General features: G+C 44.4%; 2 protein-coding genes and 1 long non-coding RNA gene across 7 annotated transcripts in view; 2 read left to right on the forward strand and 1 right to left on the reverse strand.

Annotated features, from left to right (window-relative positions):
• Positions 1–3,896, forward strand: part of LOC147029982 (gap junction gamma-1 protein-like) — a 47,008-nt gene extending 43,112 nt beyond the window's left edge. For all 3 annotated transcript variants that reach the window (XM_085873558.1, XM_085873557.1, XM_085873559.1), the window contains one exon: positions 2,094–3,896. In XM_085873558.1, the coding sequence (XP_085729684.1) occupies positions 2,094–2,753 (660 nt within the window). In that variant the 3' untranslated portion in view covers positions 2,754–3,896. The remainder of the gene's footprint in view (positions 1–2,093) is intronic.
• LOC147029983 (uncharacterized) lies at positions 1,509–15,686 on the reverse strand. The gene is made up of 3 exons (XR_015056164.1): positions 15,579–15,686; positions 13,015–13,071; positions 1,509–1,739 (listed from the first exon to the last, which is right to left on the reverse strand). It is a non-coding gene; the product is annotated as an uncharacterized LOC147029983 (long non-coding RNA).
• Positions 15,687–16,332: 646 nt separating this feature from the next.
• Positions 16,333–27,805, forward strand: part of MEIOC (meiosis specific with coiled-coil domain) — a 57,356-nt gene continuing 45,883 nt past the window's right edge. The window contains exons 1-2 of one of the 3 annotated variants that reach the window (XM_085873560.1): positions 16,333–16,490; positions 16,785–16,856. In XM_085873560.1, coding sequence (XP_085729686.1) covers positions 16,836–16,856 — 21 coding nt within the window. In that variant the 5' untranslated portion in view covers positions 16,333–16,490; positions 16,785–16,835. Of the gene's footprint in view, positions 16,491–16,587; positions 16,736–16,784; positions 16,857–27,805 lie in introns of those variants that run through there. The other 2 variants (XM_085873561.1, XM_085873562.1) reach the window with 2 other exon arrangements.

Below are 27,805 nucleotides of genomic sequence, written 5' to 3' on the forward strand. Positions count from 1 at the left end.
TGATATACAAATGCAGAAGGTTGAATCCAGAATTTTTAAAGCAAAGGGGCTCCAGTATAAACCAATCATTATATGGGAGGGAACTCTTGGAGGATTAATTGCTGCTGATCAGTTACCTGCAATTCATCTGTTCTCTACACAAGAAGAGGCACATACACGAATCATGTTCCATGCCATAGATCTGTCAAAAACCCATTCCAGACTCTGCTTGCTGTGATGATACAGATATCCTTGTAATTGTACTGTCTTACTAGTGGAGATGTGCTGGCTCATGAAGTCTCCATGCATGCTGGTCATTCGGGAAAGATGGTCACATGTCGCTGCGACATACCTGTCCACATCATATCAGGAGAGTTGGGTGAGCGGGTGGAATAGAGGGGATTATGGTTGCCTCGAGCTCAAGATGTCCAAGAAAGAGTGTGCCACCATTGATCTAAGGAACATCACCCATCTGTACTGCAGTGACAAGCTCTGCAATGTACCAATAAATTGTCCGTGTCTTATGGCTGGTTTGTCTTGCATACAAGTATGTTCGTGTCATCAGAAACTATATTCGATGAAGATGACAGCGATTGTGATTAATAACATATCATGCATCTCTTGATATTTCTGCTAATTAAAAAAGACTCTCAAAAGACCTAAAAAAGACGTACATCGGATCGTGACAGTCTATACATTCAGCAATTACGAGTGGCAGGAAATTTAATCTAATGAACAATGATATGATGATTACCATTGTGAACACTAAATATATTCATAATATAACATGGTTATGATTTTTATCGTGTTTGCATTCAATGGATATGTAAAAGGTGGAGCCCCTTCCTTTTGTTCTAAATCTGACTATGTATTTGTATATCACACATGTGTTACTTTTCTCACAATGATCATTTTGACACTATTCTCTTCTTTCTTTTCTCAAATAGTACAGAAGTTAAACACATTTCGTTCAACTAGATTATATTGATGATTTCAACAGTCACCATCGAAACGCAGCTAAAATATTTTCAAAAATGCAATGTTTTGTTGTCATGAAGATGATGATTTACTCCTCTGGGGTGATTTGTTCTGTTTGGTTATAACTCTATTTTCACGGAAAAAATACAAATTCCATCAAATGAGGAATATGCAAATGAGGTAATTAACATATGTGATGTCATAAATAGGTGACTCCTTCCATGTTGATCAATTTGATAATGTTTCTTCTCTATCTTAAAAAAATTAACTAATCTGTGGTTTGACATCAAATGCCGATTCGCCACTGCTCTGTCTGCGTTATTGGGCAATGATATGTCATAACGATGCAGTTATGTTGGAAGCTGTTTTTGTATCACCATATGATGGTCACATTTCAGTTTGAATATGTCGGTAGCCAACCCAGATTGTGTACCCTTCACAAGCTACGAGACAAAGTTTTTACTTCACTACTGCATGCATTGACATTTTTTTTTCCTTAGGTTAAGGAATCTGTTTTTAAATTGCTCAACCAAACATCATGAATGCCCATGTATTGGGTTTTTATTGCATAAAGTCCTTATTAACATCAGAGAGCGAGGCGAACGTTGTTTATTTGATGGTTCTCCAACTTCAGTACGACTGTCAAATCAGTATACATATTATGATATGAAATGCTCTTTTATAAAATAAATTGATAATAACTTGTTCACAACTTGCCGAGAAGTCATCAGCTCGAACTTGCTGTCAGACGTTTGGAGGTAAAAAGTGCTTGGATGGTGGATCTGAACAGGACAAAGAATAGAGATATGTCTTACCTCTATTATGTATTAACCGAGGCTTGAACGCATACCTTTGGCCCGTCGGTGTTCTCTTTTTGCACTGGATTTTAATGGTGCCATAATAAATCGGTAAGCCAGATTTGGGACAATTTTGCGTTCGCTGAAATCTTATCCAATTATTTGTAAGCTCCTTGAAAACTTTCCCAAGTGGTCCACAGTTTGAGAGAATTATTGTCTGAAGCTGTAATCATGGGTGAAATAATTTTGCCAGTGGGTTTATCGATTGAAGCGTGTAATGGATTCTCGGAGAGGAAGGATTTCAATTGTGCTAAAATTCTGGTCTGGTGCTTCCCACAGATCCGCTACTGGATATTCCACATCATCAGCGTGTTCATACCATCGGCATTCTATGTTACTTTCATCATGCACCGCACTGGAAAAGAAGATGAGATGGGAGAGTCGGACGGCTTCAAGGGTGCAGAGGAAAAGTGCAAAAAGGAAGGAAGGCGACAGATTAAAGAAGCAGGTTTTATGAAAGCCTACATGATTCATATTGTCATACGTACAATTCTTGAGGGGGGTTTTTTGGCTTTCCAATACATCATATATGGCTTTAAGGTCCCTGATCGTTATGAATGCACCCGCTCTCCTTGTCCCCACCGTGTCGATTGCTTCATTTCACGACCCATGGAGAAATTTACGTTTGTCGTGACAATGTACGTCATTACCTCGATCTCATTTATTCTGGGGATCACAGAGATGATTTATCTCATTTTAAAAACACTGTCTGAAAAGCTTGACAATCATTATATGCATAAGAGTCCACCGCAAAACCTCGATCCACCACATTGTGACCCATTATTGAAATATTTTGGTGATGGTGATTCATCCAACTATGAAAACTTTGAGATGGAGATGCTTCTCTCGAAATATCCGGAGAACCAAAAAGCAAGGGTTGCTGAAATCATCAAAATGCATTGTCATTCGACGCCCAACCCATCCAAATTGATTTTTTAGTGAAGAGTCATGGGGCGTTTATAACTGTATTTTGTGTTTTTATCTAATGAGAAAACAGAATGCACATCCAATCAATTAATTTATCATGTGGACAACGGCTGAAATCCAGTGCTCCAACTACAATGGGGTTACTTAGGTGGAATGGTCGAGAAGGGGGTGGGGGGAGGGGAGTGGTTGAGGTATGTGCCTGAGAATAGGTCACGGGAACTAGGTTGTCGTTTTCATCATTGCCTGATGATGAAAATCATGTCATTCTTGTGGCCTTTTTGTCGACCTGTGCCTCAACCATAACCCCCTCCTCTACCTTCCCAATCCTTTCTTCCTCACCCCCACATATTCCTTTCCTATCCCTCAATAAGTAGATTAAGGCTTAGCAAATGTCATATTCAGTAGATCCCCAGATGAAGAAAATTCTGTGGTTGAAACATCAGAGCTGAACCATTGTCCTTCGAACAAATTAGTTGGTTGTATGTGCCTTCAATTTTAATGTCCAGGTAATGGACAAAAAAAATGGAAACACCTGGGTAAATGAGACACCAAGCAACAGCTTCCACATAGGTGTGGCCCATGTTTTAATTCAGCAAATAACATCCCAGCATGATTAGGATCATGTATAAAAATGCTGCACATGCTTGGTTGCCTGTAATTATGGCTTGCATGGCTGCAAGAGGAGACCCCTCAATGCCCCCATCCACAGAGCACCTGTGGTCGCCCAATGGCTTGATGAGCATGACACTGATGTTATCCATATGTCGTGGCATTCTCGGTCACCAATCGAGCATGTATGAGATGTTCTCAAATGATGCCTGACACAGCGTTTTCCACCTCCATCAAACAAGTGTGAGTTGATTGACTTTCTTGAGGAAGAAGAATGGTGCTGCATCCCTCCTGCAGAATTCCAGATGCTGGTGGACTCTATGCCACGGCGCATACAGGCCACCCGTGACGGTCCAACGCCATATTAAGTGACTTTACCTTGGTGTTTCCATTATTTTTTTTTTTTTTTGGTCCACCACCTGTATTTTGCCAACTCCATCTAAATATTTTCTGTTCGTAACATTTGGCATAAGCATTGCTATTGTGTTATATTGGTTGCATGTCAGCATGATCCTCATTTTCCTTGCATGAAACTATTCAAATGGCTGTACTGACTCCTTTTCCTTGACAAGACTTATACCTTGTCTAAATTTCATGGAGGAATTAGTCATGCTGGGAAGAAAATGATATTAGAAATGACACAACAGGTACACTTTTTTTACATGTATAAAATAATCAACACATCGACATACACTATATGGGATCTGAGCATGGGATTACAGCATCAAAAGCAACAACTAATGGAACAACCCCGTTTGGCCCACGTTTCCTGCATCCTGAGTCATCTCGATGTTCACCTGTATCATTGTTGGTGAAACTGGGTTCACACTCCCTGCCTATTGCCATTCAGGTTCAAGCCTGTCTATGCATTCCACACTGACTCAGTTATTGTTCACGTCAAGTTATGTGATCACAAGGGGTTTTGCATACAAAATCTACACTCGTGGAAGAGCGAGATGAGAGAAGGTAACAAGGCAACGTACTGACAGTTGGACATTTGTTTAAAAAAAAAAGAAGCAAGGGAATGGGGATTAGCAATGCCTGCAGTATGTGGGAGTGCTACGATTTTCTTATTCTTGCGTATCACAGCTTGGCTGCCGGGTAGTGATCATTATTCATTTTGTTGGGGCGTGACTGTGCTGCTGATGCTGTGTCCCTATACCAGTACACCAGTACTCATTTTGTCGACCTCAGAAGGATGACAGGCTGAGTCAACCCCACCTGGTGTTAATTCAGCGGCCAACGGGGCTCAAACTCAAGACCCGAAGATCCCAAACCAGCCACCCTAATCACAAAGCCAACACTAGGCTTAGTGCTATGATGTGGATATGCCACAGACATGATGGGCAAATGGCCTATTCTGATCAACACTGCTCCATTTTGGATCTCCAGGTCAATATAAGCATCATTGATGATGAATTTTTCAAGTTGCCAGAACCTGTTTGATCTGCCAATTTTATAAACATTATGACAAATCACTTTTACTTCGGCTTAATTTACTAACATTTTGCACAGGTTCAATTCAAGCTGTTGAAAGTTCTTACATATAGGTGTTGTAGTATTGTTGTGGGGCCGGGTATCGGTGGCGAGCACGACTGCTAGAGGGAGCAGTAGAGTCGGCTCCACCGAACACACCGGAATTTAGGTCGTGGCCCTCGGATAAGTCCGAAAGGCACGGGTCCCTTACAGGACCATGAATCGCCAATAATTCGACCGTGTGGGGTAGGGTTAATTGCCAAACTTCAATATACCTAATTACCCACGCGGCAAAGCTACCGGGGAATTCACACCCTCGGCAGGCCTCGAGCGGGATGAGCCGTTACCGTGCTCAAACCGTGTGTAACCCGAGCGGATGGTTACCGAGGCCTGTCGGTCCAAATGAACAATTACGGCAACAACGGCCTTCCTAATCCCCAATACGCACCGTGGCAAACCAATGGCAGAAATGACAAAAAACGAGCTGGTACATTCAACAAAAGGGGTATTTATTTATAATAATAATCGGGGAGGGGAACACAGAGCAGAGTTATCACAAATAAAGAAAGGTATCAAATATACAAGCAATTCCTTAAACAATTTTACTTAGAGACAGAGCCCACAGACACACACAAACGCACGCACAAATACCCAAAAAGAGATGGACCTCGAGGTCTTTATTTCCCCTCCAGCTCGGAGGGAAGAGAATGTGCTGGCTACCTGGCCGCGTTCGCACGTCTCGACGTCCGCACCTTCCCGGAGCACCAGTTGCCAAATAATGAATCAGGGCAGCCGAACCCAGAGGAGGCGAGACGAGGTGATCTCCCGTGAGGAGATGGTCGACCGCTTGTAGTAATGCGCCAGCCGAGACGCCTCGGATGCGCGCGATGCAGTCAGTCGCAGACCCAGACAGAAGCGTGCTCGAGCAGACGGGATGCAATTTTCAACTCTTTTCCCATCGTTTTATCGGGGTGGGTCTCCTCCCCCGTTGCCTGCTCTCATTGGGTGGACAGCGTGTTTCAGCTCCACCTTCTTGCAAAGGACTGCCCCAGCTTTGGTCTGCGTGTCACCCATTGGGCGGAAAATGACGCATCCCCTTATTTGGCGCGCAGCCAGAACGAAACGCTTCGTGACCATATTTGGTGCGAAATCCACACTGCCTGGGATATGGAATTCCACCCACGCACACATGCCGGCGAGCGCGCAAAGAATGCCAGGAGCAGAGTGTTGTTGTCGTTGGTGAAGAAATCCTAACTATAAAATAATTCACAGCAAATGTGAATATAACATTTGTATATTATGTATATAACATCCTAACAAATATAACAAATCGCAATATAACCCTTACTCAGGAAGCTGTTCCAGTGGCACCGACGCTCTGTATGTATATATATATATATATATATATATATATATATATATATATATATATATATATATATATATATATATATATATATATATATATAGACCGAGACCGAGACCAACTCAATTCCATAGTCAGAAAATAATTTTCTCCAGATTGTCTATTTCAGATTGGTTACTAGGCTGGGTGTGCTCTGGCTTTCAAAAGGAATTAGCCACTGTGGCTAATCCATGTTTAGAATGATTAGCCACAGGAGAAAGGAAATAGCCACATTTTATTCAAAAGTTTTTTTTTAGCAATATGAAATAAGTTAATTTTAAGGCAGATGTGTGAGTTTGATGGGTGAGGTTGGTTGGATGAGTGAGTTGGATTGTTCAGATTGGTTGGATGAGTGAGTTTGATGTGTGAGATTGGTTGAATGAACGACCATCAGGGGAGGTGGTAATTGTGAGGGATGGTGGTGGTGGTGATGGTGTGTGTGTGTGTGTGTGTGTGTGTGTGTGTGTGTGTGTGTGTGTGTGTGTGTGTGTGTGTGTGTGTGTGTGTGTGGTCATTGTGCCTTTAGTAGGTGGTAGTGGGGGATTGGGGGATGGAGGTGGTTGTGGACCAGGATTGGACCAACCTCATGCCAGTCAAACTCACTCATCCAACCAATCTCACCCAACAACTTCACTCATCCAACCAATCTCACACATCAAACTCACTCATCCTACCAATCTCACACATCAAACTCACACTTCCAACCAATGTCACACATCAAACTCACTCATACAACTAATCTCAGCCATCAACTTCACTCATCCAACCAACCAAAGTCACCCATCAAACTCACGCATCCAAACAAACTCTCATCCAAACAAACTCGTCCTACTACAAGTACTACTACTGATTGTGTCAAAATTCACCTGGCAACCACTGACCCAACGAAGCATGTAGCGCCGAATCATGCCGAATCATTCCGGAAAAAAAAATTTTTTTCAAAAAAATTAAAATAAAATTTTGAGACGAGAATCATGGGAATCATGCATAATTTCAGTCGATTTTTTTTTTAGTAGAAACTAGTTTAAAACTACTAAAGTTAGTATATATAAGCTTGTACGAAATCACACGTGATTCACGCAATCAAAACATACAAAATGGCGGCCGTCTCAACGAAGGTTGAATTCTGTGCTAAAATCACCCACAATTCGTCTAAAACTGGTTAAAAAAACCACTATAACATGGATTAGCCACAGTGGCTAATGGGTGGTTTAAAATATTAGCCACATGTAAGGGGGATTCGCCCTGTGGCGACGTAGCGAGCGGCAGCGCACACCCAGCTAGGTAAGTATGCCCGAGATAACGTATCGGGCAAATACATCTCTGTGCCCTTTCTGTAGTGAATGGACAGGTCATACCTCTGAAGGTTTATCGGCATTCTTTGCAAACACATTGGAGCCACTGCCAATGGTTCTTTGAAGATCTCCTCCAGAGGTTTGTGATCATTGTACAGCACACTGTAAATTCCTTGCCAAAGATGTAGCAATGGAACTTTTTGCAGGCATGCACAAGAAACATTTCCTTTTCAATTTGCACATAGCAGGTTTCCATTTAGCTTCAGAGTACAATTTGCGCATTACTTAATGAACATGAACTGTATGCCACCAGGCCTGCCTTCCTTTATGAGGACCGTGCTATGATTGAAGACCTGGGCAGATTGCCACTTAAATATGGCATCTGTGCTGAGCAGATGTTGCAGTGGGGCATCTATTTCACTAAGATTAGATACAGATGAAACCATATATGTCACAAATTCCAGAAAACATTTCACACCTTCCTTCTCTTCCAATCTTCCTTGCCTTCAGGTGGAGGCATGTTGCGAACTGCTTCGACTTTGGAGGGATCTAGTTTGAGGCCATCTGCAGTTAACAAGTGTCCCACATGTGTCGGGACTTTGGGATGTTGGATCTTGCATTATTTCATGTTAAGTTGTAAGTTGTAGCTCGTATCTCTGTTGACAACTTTTTGCAGATTTTCATCATGGTGACCATTGTCTCGGCCTGCAATCAAGATGTCATCCATTGGAGCAGTGGCACCATCAATGTCCTCTATCGGCTATCCATTATGCATTGAAACATATCCGGTGAGCACTTCAGGCCAAATGGAACCTGCAACCATCGGAACTTCCCAATGGGGGTGTTGAACGTTGTGAGAAATGATGAAGTCATCATTAAAATTAATTTCCAAGAACCCACTTGTTACATCGAGTAAGGATGCAAGATCAACTGTTCATCAATTAATTTAACAAGTACTCATAGCACTGCTCTGACTTCATATCTCTCTCAAATTCTGTCCCAACAGGAACAACCACACTCTCATTTCTCGCAGTTCTCAATGATGTAACAGCTGTTGTTTTCTAAACATGTGAAACTCCAAACATAACATTCCTCCCCCATAACACCCCCCTCCCCTCCCATTTAAAAAAATAATTAGCCAGTCAAGTAATCATTCATCCAAGTAGGCTGTTGTTTGGCCCTTTGAGGTCACTGAACAACTTGAGGAGCCCTGGGAGGTGCAGGTGGGCCTGTGGGCCTGTTGTCAATCACAGTTGGGGGCTGCCAGGAAAGAACAGGAGGAGTGCTCCTCTGTCCTTGCACCACTGTTGATACAGGAACCTTCTTCAGATGATTTACATCCTGGTATGTGACTGCTCCCAACCTCCTAACGATCTGCAATGGGTCTGATCATTGAGGCTGTAGCTTGCTGTGATACCGGGGCAGCCAGACACACACCCAGTCCAGCTCCTGCGATGACGGTGGTTTGGCACTTCTGAACTGGTCAAACCTCAGCTTCGTACACTGCTGCTTCATCTACCTGCAAATATGTAGCTAACAACAGAAGATTACCCTTGGCAAGAGGGAGTTGTAGTTCCCTTTCCAGAATCAGCGATGCTGGAGACACCCCTGTAGTTGTGTGCTTGAAGGCATAGAAGTGTTGGAGGATTTTCAGGAAAGCTGCATCAAACTGACAGCCTTCGGTCAGGAAAGCACAAATTATGTTATTTCGTGTCTGGTTGAGGTGCTCCACAGCTCCATTATTGCCTTGGATATTATACAGTTGTTCTGAGGTGTTTAATAGCTTTCTCTGCCAGGTAAGTTGTAAAGTTGGAGGAAATGAGTTGGGGCCCATTGTCTGTGGTAATGATATCTGGGAGACCCCATTGGACAAAGCCTTGACTAACCGATTGAGTAGTGACTGACACCAACGGCAGAGCTTCAGGCCACTTTAAATGGAGTTCATACACCACTAGTAGGTAATGGGCATGGCCTGTTGCACCATGCAGTTCTGCACAGAGGTCCACCTGGAGATGTTTCCAAGGAGCAGATGGCCACTGCACAGGGCAGGAGTTGGTGGAGAGGATTTTCTGCTCAGAAGACGTGCAGTGCAATACTTGACCATTAGTTTGATGTTTTTATTGCTGATGGGCCACCAGACAATGTCCCTGCAGCACTGTTTAGCTTTAATTACTCCAAGCTGTCCTGCATGTGCCATTCTCAATACCTGTGCCCTTTGTGTTGCTGGAATCAGAGTGTGGTGACCCTAAATAGATCTAAGGCAATACAGACATCCTCCCAGGAAGACAACTCTGTCATCACTCTGAAGTAGGGTAACAGCTCTCCTTCCACATTAGATGGCCACCCCCACCCCCCCCCCCTCCAACTGATGTAGGCATGGAGCATAGTTAACAGAGCGTCGTCGTGAATCTCTTTACACAGTAGTTATATGGAAACAACAGCAGACAGGACTGCTTGAAGCAATTTGTACTCAATTAGGTTTGGTGTCTGTTATCTTCTCGACCATTGACAGTAGAATAACCACTCTTGAGAGAAGGTCAGCTTTGTTGTTTCTTCGAATGCAGCCTAAGGCTGCTGGTTGTCTAATTTTCTGGAAGTGTGGCTGTGCTGCTGATGCATTGCAACTGTTAATAGGAAGCTGGTACTCATTTTGCCGACTTCGGAAGGATGACAGGCTGAGTCAACCCACTGGTGTTATTTCCATGGCATGACAGGGGCTCAAACTCAAGACCCTGATATCTTAAGCAGGCCACTTTAACGGTTAAGCAAACACCAGGCTTATTAATTGCTTTCACAAGAACTCATAGCACTGCTCTGGCTCCGTCTCTCTCTAATATATTATCTTAACCGGAACAACTACACCCTCATTCCCAGCAGTTCCCAAAGACGTAACTGCTGTTTTCTAAACTTAACACCACTCTTGATATCCAGAATGGAGAATGCATTGGCATCATGGACGCTAGCTGCAATATTTGCTGTCGTTTGCCGAAGGTAATGCTCTCGTTTGATTACCTTATTCAGATCTCCTGGGTCAAGACAGATTCGGATTTTGCGATTGCAGATGAACACAACCATGGAGCTAACCCACTCAGAGGGCCTTTTCACTTTTGCGTTGTACCCATTTTCAGTCATTTTATTCAATTTCCCGATGATCCTTTTTTCAAAGATGCTGGCTGTCGACGGGTGGCATGCACTACTTTGGCATTTGGTTCCAACTCGATGGTGCAATTATCAGGTAGTGTACTAGTGGTTTTGCCAACTTCTGGGAACTCATCTCGCCCTTCAGGGTTGGATGTCGAGTTGGATGTCAGGGGTGTTACAATCCCTATTGCTGACCCTCCAATAAACTGTGGTCCACCTTTTTCTGTGGAAACACAGGCTGCGGTGAACCGGTTGAAATGGGGCAAAGCTCCAGGGATCTGTGGCATCCATGCTGAAATTCTCAAGGCTGTTTGAAATGCTGCACTCGTGTCGTTGTATGGAGCTCTGTGCTCTGCCTGGAACACAGGATCATCCCAACTGATTGGAAGAGGGGCCCTGTTGTCCCACTCTGGAAAGGGAAAGGCGATCGCCAAGACTGCAACAGCTATCGAGGGGTGATGCTGCTCTCAGTGCCGGGCAAGGTCATGCTGCTCTCACTGCCAGGCAAGGTCATGCTGCTCTCACTGCCGGGCAAGGTCTTCGCTCGGATAATTCTCGATAGGGTTCACCACCACCTACTTGAGCACCAGCGTCTAGAGCAGTCAGGATTTACACCAAAGAGGTTAACAAATGACCGTAGCCTTGTCTTCTGGACCTCATCGATTGCAGACGAGAGTTTCGGCAGGGGCTGCTTGCAGCCTATGTTGATCTCTGTAAAGTGTTTGATTCAGTGAATCAGGATGTCCTCTGGAGGATTCTTGGTCTTCGTGGGGTGCCACCAAAACTGATTGATCTGATGTCTGAACTATATTCTGGTACTGAGAGTGCTGTGAGATGTGGTGATACCATCTCTGACTTATTTCCAGTTGTTACTGGAGTTTGTCAGGGGCGTGTACTGGCTCCCGCACTTTTCAGCACTTGGCTGGACTGGATTCTGGGGAGGATGTCAGAGACATCAAGCTGTGGTGCATCGTTTGGGAGTGTCAAGATCTCTGACCTTGATTTTGCAGATGATGCAGTCATATCTGCGGAGACTTTAGATATCCTTTTGGGGGCCCTCAAGATGCTGAATGAGGAGTCGGAGCCGCTGGGATTACGGGTTTCCTGGGTCAAAACTAAGAGCCAGGCTTTCAATGACATATTAGATGCTGCTTCCCACGCTCGCGTGCCCATTGTAGGCACTTTCGATGGTGGACAGGGGTTATCATGGGCACTCTGACCGGTCTGCGGTTACACAGCCTCATATGCAGCAGGGTGCGATGCACTGTGGATTGTGACGCATTCCTCCAGTGACCACCATTTAAATTTTCTGTGACTTGTGCCACAGTAGACATAATGTTGGTTTGGACCAGACGGGATAGCCTTCGTTGCCCTCTCGCATCGATGAGCCTTGGGCACCCAACACCCTGTCGCCGGTTTGTGGTTTGTCCCTCCTTGGACCACTGTCGGTAGGTACTCACCACTACTGACAGGGAGCACCCCACAAGCCTGTTTCAGAGATGCTCTGACCCAGTCATCTGGCCATAACAATTTGGACCTTGTCAAAGTCACTCAGGTATTCCTGCCCATTTCTCCTGCATCCAACACATCAACTTCAAGAACTGACTGTTCATTTGCTACCTAATATATCCCACCCCTTGACAGGTGCCGTTGTAACAAGATAATCAATGTTATTCACTTCACCTGTCAGTGGTCATAATGTTTTGGCTCATCAGTGTATGTTGGGAGAGAAACAAAATCATTTGTTTCCATTGTAAAATAAATTTTATTTCCTTTTCTAATTGTTAATTTTCACATGATTGAGTTGGAACCTGCAGCTTTGTCGACTTAAAGGGACACCAGTTACTCAACAATCCTCTTCAACAATTACTCGGAATGATGTTTTTGATCTCTCGAGTGCTTCCCTGTCAATGGTATGTCTCAAAATCAAGAGTGATATGTAAATATGGGACTCACCCAATCAGTGAACCTTTCAACCATGATTTTCCCCCAATGGCTCATCCTCCCTTCTGTACTTGATAATTACGAATTTTCCGAAAAATGTGATCCATGAGTCTCCTGTTCCTCTTCTGCCCCCATGGGTTCATCTGATCATGCACTTGTGAGAGTGAATATCTCTCTCGCTATACTCAGAGTGCCATATGGTCTGGCAGTTCATTCAAGCTGACTAGCAGGGATTGCAAGCTGCCCTCTCATGTCAAAACAGGTCCTTCATTTCCACCTCTGCCTGGAATATTGTAATATATTACCATAATGCTGCCTGTAAATACTTCCACAAAAGCTTACTTTGCATTATGTACATATTTATACCATCTCATCTGCAGTTATCATCCCTATCCTCTCATACCTGGTACACAGAATCTTGTAGTGGGGCAGTTGCCTTGAAACATCTCGCCTTCGCTTCCTGGAAGGCAAAACCAAGCAAAGGCAACCTCAGATCATTCCATAAAGCCTGGAACAAGTGTGTACACACTCTCAGAAGAGCCAGAAAACATCATCTATCCAACCTCGAGATTGAACTTTAAAACTCGTCTCCCTCTAAAACTTGGCGACGCCTTGTTAAGTCTGTCTCCGGAGAATGCTTCCCTTCCATCCCTCCCCTCTCTGGCACCACAGCAGACGCTGCTCGTAAGAAGGGTGAATGCCTCAATTCTGTATTTCATTCCAAATCTTGTGTCCCCAACCTCTCAATCTCTGTACCCACCCTACCCAGTCACACCCAACTGCTCCAGGACTCTGTGTCTTTTGCACCTGAGAAGGTGAAATAGTTTCTGGAAACCCTCGACTCTGATTGGGCAACTGGACTGGACGGCATCAGCTCACGTGACCTAAAAGCCTGCTCTGCTGCTATTGCACATCTTCTCTCTCTGCCCTTTTCACCTGATCATTTGCCCGAGGTCATCTGCTCAGAAAGCAGCCAACATCACGTTATTACATAAAAATGTGAAAACCTCATCCCTTTTATGGCAGACCTACCAGCTTACTTCCAATCATCAGCAATGTCTCCACCCTCTGGGCTCACCCTTGCACGTACTTTCTTAACAATCCTCTTGAAGAAGTTGTCACTCAAACTCCAAGGTCTCACTATCAACCATGATCTTTCTTGGGCAAACCACTTTTCAAAGATGTCCTCCAAAGCCAACCACTGACTGGGCATCCTTTGTAATCCAAGTTCTTTTTTTTGGCAAAATTGAACTTTGGACGACCGACAAATCCAATGCCTTCATTCACAGCTTAATGAGTCGTATATTATCTGGTATATAATGGGAAGGTTTCAGTCGCAAGTGGATGGAAATGTGATATGTTGCCATTATTTACTTATTTCCTTGGAACCTGGTGTTGGCTTAGTGGTTAGGGTGGTGGCTTGGGATCCTCATGGTCCTGAGTTCGAGCCCCGCTGGCCACTGAATTCACATCAGGGGGGTTGACTCAGCCTGTCATCCTTCCGTAGGTCAGCGAAATAAGTACCAGTATACTGGTAATTATCCTGCAGGGTCGAAGGCGACTAAAGGGTTGGCATCAGGAAGGGCATCCGGCCGTAAAAACATTGCCACAAGAAAGGGTACCATGACTGGAGCCTGCAAAAAGCTGACCCCTGCTCAGGGGGAAAAAAGCTATAAAATGGTGTGATGATTTACTTATTTCCTTGGATATCGAGGTATGGGAAACCATGCTTACTTTGCCCCCCTTGTGACTGCGCTGATACAGGCATTCCTCTGGTGGGGTTGGCACTTCAATGGATGATAATGACGCCCTAATAAGTAACTGTAACTAGGTAACTGCACTTTTCATTCACTTGTGATGGCTTTGACATAAAAAAAAAATTACATTTAACATCTTGTAATTCACCAAACATGAAATGGATTGCTCATAAATTCTTACTTTAGTTTAGTTCATGGACCGATGTTTGTGGGTTTGTTACTTATGAAATCTAAAGATTTCGTAAGTATATTGATGACTTCCGTCATCTGTTTGTGTGTTTGTTTGTGTGTTTGTTTGTTTGTGTGTGTGTTTGTTTGTAGGCACGATAACTCAAGAACGGAAGAACATACCAATGTCAAATTACACCACGTGATTCAGGAGGGTGATGGCTAGTGCTGATTAGATTTTGGTCAAAATCGGTCAAAGATCAAGGTCACAGTGAGGTCAAACATTCGATTTTTGATGGTTTGGTACAGAATCATCGTCGAAACTTCTGGTTTGCGTCGCTATCTTCTCTCGAGACAGCTTTTTTAGACGAGGTCAGAGATCAAGTTGACGATTTCGTAAGTACCAGTCTATGACTGCTTGTTTGTTTGTTTGTGTGTGTGTTTGTGTGTGTGTGTTTGTTTGTAGGCACAATAACTCGAGAACGGAAGAAGCTACCAATGTCAAATTACACCACGTGATTCAGGAGGGTGGTGGCTAGCGCTGATTAGATTTTGGTCAAAATCGGTCAAAGGTCAAGGTCACAGTGAGGTCAAACATCCAAAACATCTGATTTTTGATGGTTTGGTACAGAATCATCGTAGAAACTTCTGGTTTGCGTCGCAACCTTCTCTCGAGGCAGCTTTTATTAGACAAGGTCAGAGGTCAAGTTGACGATTTCGTCAGTACCAGTCTATGACTGCTTGATTGTTTGTTTGTAACTCTACTCCTACAGTTGTGGCCCAGTTACAACCAGATTCGCTTCAGGGGATCAGCATCGTGAGGTAAACGTGATTTTGACTGGCAAAACATAATTCACTCGTTGCATAAATAAAATGGAATGTTTCAAATTCGAAATGGAAACGGTAATTCGTCCAGCAGGTGTGAAATTGAACGCTCGTCCATAGGATTGATTTAAATGATGAAAATGGCTGTGAAAAGCCGACAGTATCTTTGCATGAAAACCTTATAGAATGTAAAAAAAAAAAAACACAATTTACATACGTGTTCTCCATTGACGTACGACGGACGAATCCTCCCGTCGAAATACGTCGAGAAGTTGTGGTTGTACTGTGGGTGTGCGTGAGAGAGTTGAAAGTTCGGATGGCCACCTTCAACTTCAAATTATTTTTACTTTTACGTGAAAGTGGGTAATTCTTATAAGTGGGTGATATTATCGTGCCTGAGAATGCGCTGCCGGACAGAATAACTTGAAAACTATATGTTGTTGCTCAAAAACAATTTTTTTTAAAAAAAACAACAACTCCCGGAAGTTGTAGAGGTCATTCTAAAATATGCAAATTTCTCGGTTATCGTCTCGGTTATCGGTTATATCATGAAAATTATCGTCATCATCGATGTGGGGGCGGGGAATGCTTTCAAACATATGTCTGTTTGTGTGAAGAAATGTGTTGAACTTCGTGGTTGTTGTCGGGGTGTGTACAGGAATGTTTCGATAAGTTTGGATGGCCACCTCCAAGTTAACGTTGCCCCAGGGTTTGCCGCCATAAGGAGCGGGTGTTTTCGCTTTGGAGATTCCCAGTCGAAATCCACATGATCGCGTGATCCCGAGCATCAAATTAAATGTTCGCCAGAGTCCACAGAAAATGTTCTCGGATCGTTCGATCGGTGTTGTGGAAGCTCAGATATATCGCGATTAAAACAAGATATTTTGACACCACGTGACGACGCACAAGATGGCGGAGCGAGGATTTCCGACGAAGCAAGTCACGTGATGTCAGACATTATGCAAACTGCCGCGGACGACATAAACGAATTTAACGACGTTACAGTTGAAATCCCCTGATTCTTCTTCCTCTTTTTTTTTTTTTTCTTTTCTTTTTTTTTTTTCCCCTTCCGTTTTTACAACCATCGTTTTGGCGCGCAATTGGGATCGCAGATTCTGCACAAGCAACGGTGAATATATGAATATAATAATATCAAGCGCGAATCGATGAAGCCGACTTCGGAGATAAAAAAAATATATTACCAAATGAACGCCGTGAGGAAAATCTCTGACGTGTTGTCGAGAAACGTTAAATCTGAGAAACTGTCGCTTTTCCTCATTTTCGTTCGACGGTTTTGCTTGAACTTTTCTCTCAGGATTGATGGTTTTTACTGATGAAATCCGTCCGTTTTGATGTTTTAACGATTACAGTGAGGTGATTTTTTATTTTAAGATTCTCATTTTTATTCTGTCTCGATATCCAGATCGACCTTCATCATCCGGAGACTGTTCGCCGTTTTCTGAGTGAAACGGAAATGGCGGATTCGCGGCCTCACGTAAAATGATGTCCTTTGCTGATTTCCTTGCAGCGCTTTGTCATGCAGTCATTTTAGTTTATTCGTTGATCTTTTATTTAAGTTTTATGTAAAATTTAAGAAATTACGTCGTTTTCGTTGAGCGAATTTGCTCGGGCCTAGTTTCCCGCCGCTTCTCTTGCCCTTCTGATTCTGATTCATTGGACACAATCCTGGACGGGTCGCCACTCCGACACAGGATACCAGCAAGCTCGCACTCATTTTGCCGACCTCGGAAGGATGACGGGTAGAGTCAACCCCACCTGGTATTAATTCAACGTCACTCCGACACAGGATACCAGCAAGCGCGCACTCATTTTGCCGACCTCGGAAGGATGACGGGTAGAGTCAACCCCACCTGGTATTAATTCAACGTCACTCCGACACAGGATACCAGCAAGCTCGCACTCATTTTGCCGACCTCGGAAGGATGACTGGCAGAGTCAACCCCACCTGGTATTAATTCAACGGTATCCGACACAGGATACCAGCAAGCTCGCACTCATTTTGCCGACCTCGGAAGGATGACGGGTAGAGTCAACCCCACCTGGTATTAATTCAACGTCACTCCGACACAGGATACCAGCAAGCTCGCACTCATTTTGCCGACCTCGGAAGGATGACGGGTAGAGTCAAACCCACCTGGTATTAATTCAACGGCATGCCGGCACTCATTTTGCCGACCTCGGAAGGATGACGGGTAGAGTCAACCCCACCTGGTATTAATTCAACGGCACTCCGACACAGGATACCAGCAACCTAGCACTCATTTTGCCGACCTCGGAAGGATGACGGGTAGAGTCAACCCCACCTGGTATTAATTCAACGGCACTCCGACACAGGATACCAGCATGCCGGCACTCATTTTGCCGACCTCGGAAGGATGACGGGTAGAGTCAACCCCACCTGGTATTAATTCAACGGCACTCCGACACAGGATTCCAACAAGCTAGCACTCATTTTGCCGACCTCGGAAGGATGACGGGTAGAGTCAACCCCACCTGGTATTAATTCAACGGAATGCCGGCACTCATTTTGCCGACCTCGGAAGGATGACGGGTAGAGTCAACCCCACCTGGTATTAATTCAACGGCACTCCGACACAGGATTCCAACAAGCTAGCACTCATTTTGCTGACCTCGGAAGGATGACGGGTAGAGTCAACCCCACCCGGTATTAATTCAACGGCTCTCCGACACAGGATACCAGCAAGCTCGCACTCATTTTGCCGACCTCGGAAGGATGACGGGTAGAGTCAAACCCACCTGGTATTAATTCAACGGCACTCCAACACAGGATACCAGCATGCTGGCACTCATTTTGCCGACCTCGGAAGGATGACGGGTAGAGTCAACCCCACCTGGTATTAATTCAACGGCCGATTGGGATTTGAACTCAGGATCCTAGGATGCCAAGCCTACCACCCGAACCATTAAACCAACACCACACAATAATGAGATGATAATAATACAAAATTAAAAGGAAATGTGTCATAATTTTGTCCCGCCCCTTCGACAGGTTTGGAGACGGGGCACATGAACGAGGACCGACTGGTCAACTCTGTCTGTGTACTTTTGTGTGTACATGTGATATTTCAAAAACCGTTGAACATATACCTTTCATATTGAAGATATCTATTCCTCATGACATTATCTCAACTTCATTAGATTGCGGTGTTGATTGGCTGAATTCTGTTGCCATGGCAACCACCTCAGTAACTTGGTCTTGGCAACCATTAACAACAACCTTTAAAACAATTTTTTTTAGCAATTACACAAAGATTGGTGTTCCCATCAGTGATGTGATGGGTCTTGCATTTTTGTATATTAGATAAGTGATCATCTCCCCAATTGTTGTGTGAACTATTGGACAATTGTCGACCGCCGGACGCAGGCACACCGAGATCGAGCTCTTTTTGTATATTACATTATTACAGCGCAGCGACATCGCGCTGTTATATAATTGGCTATTCTGTCCTGTGTCTTCTGTCACACTTATGGCTGCGTACGTCCCTTTGATCTGAGGGCTATAAATAGAAATTTGTCCAACGTCACAACTCTTCCCGTCATGCATGCCAATTCACCGTGTCTACATTTAAATTTTATAACTGCAAAATTGTTTCATCATTCTTAACCTAGACTTTTACTGCCCCCAGCCGCGCGATATCGAAGTATTCGCTTCTTGTTATATTCAACAACTTGGATGTTTAAGGTGGCTATTATACAGTCGTGGCCAAAGATATTGGAACCCTTGCAGTTTTTTTCAAATAATGCACCATTTCTTCCAGAAAATTGTTGAAATATAAAAATATTTTGGTATCCACGTATGTATTTCTTTGGTTTGCAGTGGAACGAAACAAAAAATGCTGAAAAAATAACTAAATCTGAGCTCATGCCACACAGAAATCCTAAAATGGCCCGGACAATATTATTGGCACCTTTTAGAAGTTGTGAGAAATAATTAGATTTCAAGCAGGTGATTCTCCTTTACTTTGGAATTGAACTCACCTGTGGTGAGTTGCAGGAGTCTGCAATATAAAAATCTCTCATTCAACCATTTTAAATGGACAAAAGGAGCCATTCTGCTGTTTTGTGTCACTGTACCTCAATGAGCATAGAGAAAAGAAAGAAAACCAGAGAATTTTCTGAGGTCAGACACAAGATTGTAGCGAAGCATGGACAACCTAAAGGCTACAATGTTATCCTGTGTCCACCTTATGCAATGTTATCAGGAAGTTTAAGGCCCATGGCACTGCAGCCAACCTCCCTGAACACGAGTGGGGGTGCCAAAGCGAAGAGGGGTGGGGGGAGCGAGGAGGGTTGAGGGGTCAGTGGAGCGAGGAGGGTCGAGGGAGCGAGGAAGGGTCGAGGGAGCGAGGAAGGGTCGAGGGAGCGAGGAAGGGTGGGGGAGCGAGGAGGGTTGGGAGAGCGAGGAGGGTTGGGAGAGCGAAGAGGGTTGGGGGAGCGAAGAGGGTTGGGGGAGCGAATGACATTGGGAGTTGGGGGAGCGAAGAGGGTACACAGATGAGTATAACATCTGTGTGAATTCAACTGTCCCTGCATGTGGATTCTCTGAAATGTCCCTGCAACCCCCCTCCTCCCCTCCCCCCAAGTACTGTATATTGGTTCGTCGATTTTATTATTCTGTCTGTCTGTCGCCTATAAATCACAATTTTAAATCGATTTTCACAAACTTCACCACATGTTACAGTTTGTCATAATAAAGAAGTCTGTTGTTTTTGAGGCCAAAAGGTCAACATAAGTCAAAGCTGAACAACTAAGGTGATATTTCTAAATTCCTCAATTTTCACCCGATTGACTTGAAATTTGAAGAGGATTTACATTTTAGATCACTGAATTCTACCAGCCAATTTTTTTTGAAGTCAATATCGACAAATAAAAAAGGTCAACTTTGGTCAAAGCTCAACAACTAAGGTGGTATTTCTAAAATCTTCAATTTTCATCCGATTCACTTGAAATTTGAAGAGGAGTTGCATATGTGGTCGTTTAATTCAACCACCAAATATTTTTGAGGTCAAATTTGTTTTATGGATTTTGCAAGTATCGTGCTCTGCATGGCATCTTCTTGTTTGTCTGTCCATACAGAACTTTCACATGTTTCTCCACAACCGCTTGTCGGATTCAGACAAAATTTTCACCATTAGTGCAACGACTCATGTAGAATGTTTTAATGATAATTATGATGTCATAGGTCATGTGGTGTGGCAGTCATGTTGAAAAAAACTTTGAACCTCTGTATCTTTGAAACCGCACCAAGGAAAAAAATGAAACTTGGCACATAGCAAGTACTCCTCATGGGGAATGAGTATGAATTTTTATGACATCATAGGTGCCTTCGTTATGATGTCATAATTGCATATGTAGAACGCTACATCCAATAAGTATGAAAATTTTTGAGGGTCATCTCAAGATAAAATGGTCCATAAAAAAAAACTGATGACGTCATCAGTCACGTGATTCAACAGCCAATATGGCTGCCGAATTACGTGATAGAGATGCATATCTCTTGTTATATACTGTAGGTAGCCAGTGGATTGTCAGACAATGTGAGGGCATAATCCCAAGGCTTTGTCCTTTGTTAAGGAATCGGTTTATCATTCACAATAACTTCATTTGAATTGAAAGCCAATGAATTTGTCAATACCCTTGGGTGGAGGAAAAGTTAAGTGAATGATTCCCACGACACAGGTAGCACAATACAAATGTCGTTTCCCAGGTAGTGCCAGTACCATCTTACAAACTGTCTGTATGCAACATGGCAGAACTTATGTTGCAAACAATCAGTGGCGAGTGATCCCTACTGGTGCCAGGCAACTTCCAGGATGTGTTCGTAAAGACAAATGGGAACCAAGCCTGGGTTATCCGTGATGCAGAGAAGTTTGTGATCATGTGACATGGCCTTTCCCTTCACCTGCTTGATATCCTGACAGCCTGCTTTTCATTTGTTGTTGGCATGAACTTGCAATGACTGGCATCTAGAAAATCAAGAAATGCAGATATTTTTGACATTTCTTTGATGCTAGGGAATTGGCTATATTTCTATTATAGTAGGGTAATGTATTGGTTCACGAAAAAATATTTTCACAAAAAAAAGTGACCACTATATTCGTTATTGTTGTGTGTCTGTCTGTCTGTCTGTCTGTCTGTCTGTCTGTCTGTCTGTCTGTCTGTCTGTCTGTCCCGAGCATAGCTCCGTGGGTTTTGATCCGATCCTGATAAAATTTTGGTGGGAGGTTTATATCATGATGTAGTTGTGTTTTTCTGAGAATGGCCGTGGTGCGCCCATTATGGGCGGAGCCACGCCCAAAAAAACGTGTTTTTAGGGGGTAGCCGATTTCAATTTGCATCTTCTCGTCGGGGTTTTGTCGAATCTGACAGGGGTTTCGGTATTTGGTTATCCCAGTGGTTTTCAAACTTTTTGTAGTGACGACCCAATTTCAGAACCTCTCCACATCGCATGACCCAAAAGATTCAAAACCCAATTCATAATATATATGATAAAATTTCATATGACACAAGAACATTTACTGTTTACTTTATTCACCATCATGTTTTCATATACTAGTAAATGGAGAATAGCCGACAATATCCAAATAGTACAGTTGAATGTTTCAGAAGTTTAATCCGAATGACATTTAGATATATCAGTGGGAAGGATGAGCCTGTTTTTTAGAAACCAACTTCTCTATTCGTGGAGAAGTAGATGACAATGCCAGGATCATATCATGCTCCATTTCTAGGCGATTTCTGTACTTTGTTTTAATCACCACCTTGGTGGAGAACGACTGCTCACAAAAGTATGATGAAGGATATGGCATGAGAACCTTAATGGCGCGCCTTGACAGGGTCGGGTACAACGGCAGCATTTTGCATCAGAATGTCGACAACGAATTCGTCCGCGCAAGACCCTGTGCTCCTGAATCCTGCTGGAGCTGTACAAGCTCTTCCTGTGCTGTATCATCTTCATCAGCAATCAAGTCCAGTGGAGCCGTGAAAGGGTCCCGAACCACAGAAAAGGACTGCACATACAGCTCAGGGAAATGGTGCTGGAACTGTTCAATGAGCAACCGAAGGTGACGTGCTATCTCCCCATAAAGACTGTCGAGCTCAGTATCATCATACTGGCAGGTCGTTAGATGCTCCACCAGATGGGGGAAAAGGCTGAAGCACTTAACAGCTGCTTTGTCTGCCAGTAATTTTTGGAGTAGCCAGAAATCCGCTCATTTTGTCATGAAAAATCATGAAGTTGGCGTCTTTACCTTGGAGGGAGCGGTTGAGGACATTGAGACGTTCAAAGATGTCAACGAGAGAGCACAGTTCTGACAGCCAAGAGTCCGACTCAAGAAACGCTACCCATGCCGTTTTCCCTTGTGTGCATAGGAACTCCTTCAGTTCATCTTTGAGCTCGTAAACGCGCAGAAGAAGGTTTCCTCGAGATAACCATCTGACTTGAGTGTGTTGTTGTTCGTCTTTCGGCTGCTCCTGTTAGGGGTCGCCACAGCGGATCATCCGTTATGATCCGCATACTGATTTGGCACAGGTTTTACGCCGGAAGCCCTTCCTGACGCAACCCTGGTCGCCTCTTACGACACAGGGATATGGATTGGGTTTCGCAATGATTCCGGGGAGCTTACACCCTCTTATAGCGCGGCCCAGTGCAGAGAGCCTGTCCTCAAGCGATCCTCCAACCCAAGCCTCCGAGTAGCCGGATTACAGGCGCACGCCACTACGCCCGGACTAACCATCTGACTTGAGTGTAGAATAGTAAATTCTTATGGTCGGCGTCCATCTCGTGGCAGAATAGCCTGGATAACCTAGTGTTGAGGGCACTCGATTTGATGTGATTCACCATTTTTACGACTTCTGAGAGCACGATCTGCAAGGTTTCTGGAGAAGCGAGCACTTCTCGGTGAATCATGCATTGTACCATGGAGGTCTGAGGAGCCACCTCAAGAAATTTAGCCTTGAATCCAGAATGCACTCCTAACATTGCTGGCGCGCCGTCTGTTGTAGAACCGATCAACTTTCCGAAGTCCAGATCATGGTCACGATAAAACTGCTCTACTTTCCCAAAAATCTCCTCGCCTTTGGTGGTGGCCTCCAATGGTTTGATGAGCAGAGGCTCATCAACAAAGTTATCAGCCTTGATGAAGTGGACCCAGTCAATGAGTTGTGCGTACGATGCGATATCAGTGGACTCGTCCAACTGTATGGCGTGCCACAGCGATTCCTTGATCTTCTGTACGACCTGAGCCGTTACGTCCAGACTCATATCTTCAATTCTGCATTGGATGGTGTTGTCAGAGAGGGGTATAACTGCCAGTTTCTTCGCCGCTTCCTCCCCAATCATCAAAGATACCATGTCCTTTGCACATGGCAGCACGAGTTCTTCCGCAATGGAGTGAGGCTTTTTAGTCTTGGCAACATGGAGCGACACTCGATACGAGGCCTCTAATGCCCGAGAATTGGTCTGATGGCATGTACCCTCTCTGTCAAGACGCGTATTCTTGAGTGCAAGAAGTTTCCTCTCAAAGAACGCTCTCTCCTTATCCTGATAAGGCGCATGTTTTGTAGTCAAATGCCTCTGCAACTTATTTTGTTTCATAGACTCCGTAGAAAGCACTTCGACACAAATCGCACACTGAGGCCTCTGTGCCCCACTTTTATCCACGACGTAGTAAAATCCAAGGTCCAGAAATTTATCCTGGTAAGAACGTTCTCGAGATTTGCAGGTGGCCGGTGCTGCCATCACAAATAAGGTCTCAAGTCGTACGTGGAGACGTGAATAGACGTTAATGATAGTGTCTGAGTCTGAGAGGCCATGGATCAAACCACTAATTTCCCGCCAAAATGAACCGCCCTTCAGCGAGCCCACGCATCGGCTGGATCCCATTCCAAGCGTCATGTTGCGCCGGTTCCCATACTTTGAACGAACCGTTTATATTACATCCTGTAAAAGCGAACACCGATCAAAAATTGACAATTTTTTTTTTGCTGCAAGCGGACGCCCGCGACCCCACCAAATTTGCTCGGCGACCCCACTTGGGGTCGCGCCCCCGGGTTTGAAAAACCAAAGGTTAGCCCAATGGCACCTGCATAGCCCCACTTCGCTCTTTTTTTTTTTTTTTTTTTTCATTTTCGTCACAAGGCTACGAACTTAGAAAATTGCGAATTTTGACATAAAAATTTATCTTCTCCGAGGGGTTTGTCAAATCTGGCAGGGGTTTCGGTATTTGGTTTGCCTAATGGCACCTGCATAGCCCCACGGAGCTCGATTTTTCATTTTCGTCTCAAGGTCAAGGTCACGAACTTAGAAAATTGCGAATTGTGTTTTTAGGGGGTAGCCGATTTCAATTTGCATCTTCTCCTCGGGGGTTTGTCGAATCTGACGGGTTTTGGTATTTGGTTAGCCCAATGGCACCTGCATAGCCCCATGGAGCTCAATTTTTCATTTTCGTCCCAAGGTCAAGGTCACAAGGTCACGAACTTAGAAAATTGCGAATTTTTACATAAAAATCATACGACCGCCCACACTTTGAGAGCTGGGATGACTATTTTTTATGCATAATCTTGAGGTCATTCCCCACCTAAAGTCTTGAAACCATTTTGCTCTATCTCGAACACCTTGCCCCTGGCGCCCCCTTCAAGTTTGTTTTTATGCTGATTTCATCAAAGTATGGATAATCCGAGGAGTGCAAAATGCCATATAGCCTATATGACGTTATATTGTTCCTGGAATGTTCCAGAGGAAGTTTTGCACCAAAGGTCATAATCCTTTGACCTTTAAAGTTCACAAAGGTCAAATTTTCAAAGTTGTGGGAATCAAACCGGGTTTTCGACCTTCTTCGACGAACTAACTCCAATAAGCTATAGCACGTATCCTGTTTCCTTATTTTAATGTCCACAACATTGTTTTGTGACCTTTAAAGGTTATGCAAAGGTCAAATTTTGAAAGTTGTTGAACGAAACCGGGTTTTCGACATTTTGCAGCTAATAACCTGTCAATCGTAACACATCATGTTGATCATTTTTATAACTTGGTCAAACATTATCACATTGTCTTATCCTTGACTTCTGAAACAATCTACATCGTCAAATACCACTCGTGAACCATCGTCGTCTTCAGACTTGTTTATATCATACTGTTGCGGGCCGGGGACCGGTGGTGCGAACGACCACCAGGTGGGGGGAGGTGACGTCGTCTCCCACCAGACTTCCTGGAATTGTAGGCCGTCGCTCCGGATGATTCCGCGAGCTGGCGGGTCGCTGAACTGACCGTGGACGCCAATATCTCAACTGCGTAGCGCAGGGTCTTTTTGTCTGGAACCAATTTACCTGATTAACTACGTGATTTCGACTACCGGGGAACCACGCCTTTGGCACGTCTTGCTCGAACCGGGTCACTCTACTGACTGCGGTAGAGTTCCAACTACCGACTACTAACTCCAGTTCGGGTGTAGTTGAGCGGAACTGCCAAAGCCGTGCCGGCTAGGATGAGAAGATTATCAGGTATAAAAACCCGCCTAAACTCAGATCCAAACCATGCAGGACCAATGCAAGAAGGGACGGAAACGAACTGGGACCATTTCTACAATTGTTTTATTCACAAATAAAAAAGACACAGGGCAAGACTTATCGCAGATATTCAAGCAAGAATTTACAATGATGGAAAACACTTAACAGTTCCACTTCTAAGACGGGCCCACACACTCAGATGATTTATTGAAAGATCCCCATAGCCAGAGAGGGAGAGACGAGCTGGGAGTCACCGTTCACGTGGGTACCTGCACGTTGAAGGGAGGGAGTGCTCCGCAGTGCGGCTCCTGCTATTGGTCGTGCAGCTCTGCCCACAGTCACACGCGTGGGGCTCGTGCCCGTGGAGGAAACCGAGCAGGACAGGAGGAGTCCCAGGACGGAGATCAGGGTCACGGACGGGACCGAGGAAAACTCCACGAACACCAGCAAAATGTAGAGCGCACACCAACCAACTTGCTCCTCCAAAATAACTCCCGTTCCTCCTCCAAGAGACTTACTCAGAACCAACGACCGAACCCCCTCAGAATCCCCGCTGAGGATTGCGTCGTAATTTTTATGGACCTCCCCGAACAGGGCGGGGGCTCGATGGAACAGACGCCACTGTCTTCCCTGATTGGACGGGGCTCCCATGGTTCCGCCCTTTCTCGGTGGGATTTCGGCCATGCCGGGAAAACCCTGCCCCCACTTCACACGTGCCCATACTCGTCAATAAGAAGTTACAAAGTTTGTGGAAGCCGCGAAGGAACTGCCAGAGATTCTGCCTCGGACAACGAGTCGCCGGTTCGGCGAGTGAAGCGCTTGTTCATTGGTGTTGTCGGTTTGTTCGTTGGATGTAATAACCTACGTAAAAGAACATTGCAATGCACACCTTTGATTCTCCCACTAGACAAAAGGAAGGGACCTGTCTCGCATGTACTTAACGGAATAACTGACCTTTGGGACATCTCTGTTTGAATGCATATGGTTTCCAGATCCGTAACAATACATTTATATTATACTGTTCGAGAGAAACCCCTGAAAATACTCTCTGCCCAGCGCCCAAGGTGAGCATTGTGATCTGGATGGGCAGGAGAGCAACGTTGCTGATTTGAACATGAACATCAAAATTCGCTTCAATAATAAACGCCTCACCAATTCAAATTCGGCATCAAATTCAGATGAGCATGTTAATATTCCTCCTCACCCTTATCAAACAGTTTGGTGGTATGGTGTTCTCGTCATCAAAAGGCTCTGGTTCATATGCTTGTGGCCTTATTTCCATGTCGTTGGGCATTTCCGATTCTAAGCTGAGGTCTGTGTCTTCATCGGTAGAGGGGTCGAACTCTTAAACTCGAGCCTGATACGCAGCTATCATGGTTCCGACTCGCGGGCACTTCCATCTTCCGGGCAGGAGTACCCTTCTTGACCTTATTACTCCGTGTCTGTAAAATGTGTATTTTGTTCCTGCTTCATTCTGTTCGTGTTTTTGTCGCTGACGAGAGCAGACCGAAAAGCTTTGGCATGTCTCTTTTATTGTTGAAATGTTTGTTTCACTTTTGTACCATACTTTGTTTATTTGTTTACCTGAGATGTTGGTACAACACGATGCAGTTAATAAATATTAACAACGTTGTACGATCACAGGGTAAACTAAGGACGGGCAGGCGAACAATCGATTGTTTTTTTTTAAATGCCTGCAGTTGCAGGCCAAGGTTGTCCCCAGTTTCATGGATAAAAGGATCCACAAATCCTGACTCGGACACAGTCTAGTTGAGCGTATGTTTATGGAGGATGAGCTCACACGTCCAAACCCCAGACTGGTCCTTCTCCGGGATTCTCTTCGTCATGCATGGAGCGTCGCACGTGACTTTCTGTCCTCTGTTGACTTGATCCACG

This window comes from Eptatretus burgeri, chromosome 3, assembly GCF_056783735.1.
Source record: "Eptatretus burgeri isolate ZD-2024b chromosome 3, Ebu_testis_v1, whole genome shotgun sequence".
Classification (NCBI taxonomy): Eukaryota; Metazoa; Chordata; class Myxini; order Myxiniformes; family Myxinidae; genus Eptatretus; species Eptatretus burgeri.